Raw genomic sequence first — 3,284 nt, 5'->3', positions numbered from 1 at the left:
TCTTACACACACACACACACACACACACACACACACACACACACACACACACACACACACACACACACACACTATATATATATATATATATATATATATGTATATGTGTATGTACATGTGTATGTATATTTAAAATGATAGGAATAAATGATAGAAAACGATATAATTTAATTAAATACTAAATGTATGATTAAATCTTATAATTTTATCTGTAAATAACTATCATATAATAAACGATTAGACTTATTTCGGTTATTATAGTACAGTTATTGACAGATAAAATTATAAAATTTAATCGCACATTTATTATTAAAATCTCATCGTTTTCTATCGTTTTACGTTTCTATCTCGCTCTATAATCATTATTCAATTTGATCTCTATCTCTTCTTATGTGAAATATATGTACAAAATGAATATATATATACGTACACACAAAGGCACATATATACGTACGTATAGATTCACATAAACAGCAAATCGTAATTGTCAGATTGCATTAGATAACTCATAAGTTGCTTAAAAAACATATATGTTTAGATAAGTATTTAATCGTTTAAGTAAGATACTGTTAAGGTATTGTTAAGAAATTATAGAAATAGATAACTTCTCTATAGTAGCTCAAATGTAGGTCCGATTGAAACGATAACTTTACCATAAAATTAGATAAAATTTCAATAAAGTTTTAATCTGTTTTTATCATTTTCTATCGGTTTTTTTAAGCAGGGAGACCATTGACGTAATAAAGATATATCATTTGTTTGTTCTATTCTAATTCTATCTAATTGTTCTAACTCATTATATTTTACGTTATTATCATTATCATTATCATTGGCATTGTCATTGTCATTGTCATTGGAATTGTGATTGTCATTGTCATTGTCATTAATATTAACTTCATCGAAATTACTTACATCCCAAGAGTTGTTTTCCCAGTGTATATTAAATTCTTGATCTTGACTAGATGAAGAATTACTATTCATACACAATTCTTCACGAATTTTACACTTTACATCATGTATGTTTAAATCATTAGTTGAAAATTTGTTCACATTATCTATATCATTTTCCTCGATATTGCTCGCATTTAACATTGCTTTAAAGCGTTTGCGAAAACGTTGCAAGCGCATTTTCATTAATAGGCGTTTTCGTTTTTTAGCAATGTCGTCCATGATAATAAATTATATTATAGAATATTCTAGAATATATTATAGAATATTAATTTATCGTAAACTAACCTACAACTTCTGTGCTGTCAAGAGTAGGAAACAGAATCGATAAGAAGACAAATTGACGATCGCTCGCCCGTCTGTCATTTGTTGTAACGGGTAAAAATCGATTCCGTGGTTACATCCACGACACGCGGGTTTTACGAACAAGAGTCTGAGAAGAATTTTATTAGGCGCTTCTTATTATTATTTATTCAGATCCTGATTAGATCGATTTCAGGCAGTTCTTATCAGACGCGCCTTGTCATTTTTTCGTTCAGGTGCTAGTACAAACGATATCAGTATCTTATCATCCGCACCTTATTATTATTTATTCAGGTCCTGATTAGGCTGATATCAGGCCCTCATCAGGTAACAGTAAGGTCTGAAAGGATTTTCCTGAAATAACCGTGATGAGGATCTCATAAGGTAAGAGTAAGTTCTGCTCAAAATGGTTCTCCTGAAATCATCCTTATCAGAGTCTAAACACGTAATGACAGAATGTGCCTGATAAGAATTGCCTGATATCGTCTTTACTAGGGCCTGAATAGGAAATGATAAGGTGTATCTGATAAAAACTGTCCGATATCAATCTAATCAGGACCTGAATAAATAATAATAAGGTGTGCCTGATAAGAGTTACCTGATATCATTCTTAGTAGCACCCGACCGAAAAATGACAAGGCGCGCCTGATAAGAACTGCCTGAAATCAACCTAATCAGGACCTGAATAAATAATAATAGGGAGTGCCTAATAAGAATGATCTGATATAATTATTATCAGGGCCCGAATAGGAAATGATAAGGCGTTTTTATCAGGTACGCCTTACCATTTCCTATTCGGGCCCTAATAGGAATTATATCACATCGTTCTTATTAGGCGCTCCCTATTAATATTTATTCAGGTCCTGATTAGGTTGATTTCAGGCAGTTCTTATCAGACGCGCCTTGTCATTTTTCGGTCAGGTGCTACTAAGAATGATATTAGGTAACTCTTATCAGGCGCATCTTATTATTATTTATTCAAGTCCTGATTAAGCTGATATCAGGCAGTTTTTATCAGGTACGCCTTATCAGTTTCTATTCAGGCCCTGATAAGAATTATATCAGATCATTCTTATTAGGCACTCCCTATTATTATTTATTCAGGTCCTGATTAGGTTGATTTCAGGCAGTTCTTATCAGGCGCGCCTTGTCATTTTTCGGTCAGGTGCTACTAAAAATGATATCAGGTAACTCTTATCAGGCGCACCTTATTATTATTTATTCAGGTCCTGATTAGATTGATATCGGGCAGTTTTTATCAGGTACACCTTATCATTTCCTATTCAAGCCCTAGTAAAGACGATATCAGGCACATTCTGTCATTACGTGTTCAGACCCTGATAAGGATGATTTCAGGAGAATTATTTTGAGCAGAACTTACTCTTACCTTATGAGATCCTCATCATGGTTATTTCAGGAAAATCCTTTCAGGCAGACTTTATTCTTACCTGATGAGGCCCTGATCATGCATCAGGTATACCTGATTGAAATTCTGCTCGGGTTGTTGTCCGACTTGTAGAAAAGTCGGTCACAATATAAATATGTATTATTTTTGTAGATTCATTGGATTCTAACGCAAACAATGGTACAGACGAAAGTGTTTTAGGAAATAATTCTTCATCATCTTCTTTACAAGTAACTCACAAAGATAAAAAGAAACGATCAAGTTTGATTATTATCAACACTTTTTATTTTTGTGAGTTATTTTGATACATATTTATGTGTCCCAGAACTGGCGTACCGCCAGAAACCAGCGTATTCTCCGTGAAATTCTAAGATGAAAAGTTCTTTACCAAAACGCGATCCGATGAATAAAATTTGAACGGTAAGCTATTGAAATTCACAAATAGACGCGCGTGGAATTCGCGCGGTCAGGAACGACACGACCGAGACTGGCGCGGGACACTTCAGATACTTGCTCGTGTCATAACCGTGTTTCTTATTACTCTGCTTTACATTTAATTTAATTAATTAGTCAAAAATGTTTAAAATACATGATGAATTTGTTATGATAGTTTAAAAATTGTTTAAAA

At 33.2% G+C, this 3,284-nt stretch overlaps 1 protein-coding gene across 1 annotated transcript in view; it reads right to left on the bottom strand.

Moving 5' to 3' along the window:
- The window catches only part of LOC105451945, a 9,511-nt gene extending 8,419 nt beyond the window's left edge, over positions 1 to 1,092 (bottom strand). The window contains exon 1 of the mRNA XM_011692678.1: positions 808 to 1,092. Coding sequence (XP_011690980.1) covers positions 808 to 1,092 — 285 coding nt within the window. The remainder of the gene's footprint in view (positions 1 to 807) is intronic.
- Positions 1,093 to 3,284: the final 2,192 nt, after the last annotated feature.

The sequence above is a fragment of the Wasmannia auropunctata genome, unplaced genomic scaffold, assembly GCF_000956235.1.
Source record: "Wasmannia auropunctata unplaced genomic scaffold, wasmannia.A_1.0 LD336040.1, whole genome shotgun sequence".
NCBI classification, from domain to species: domain Eukaryota; kingdom Metazoa; phylum Arthropoda; class Insecta; order Hymenoptera; family Formicidae; genus Wasmannia; species Wasmannia auropunctata.
This window is presented reverse-complemented; position numbering and strand designations above follow the sequence as displayed.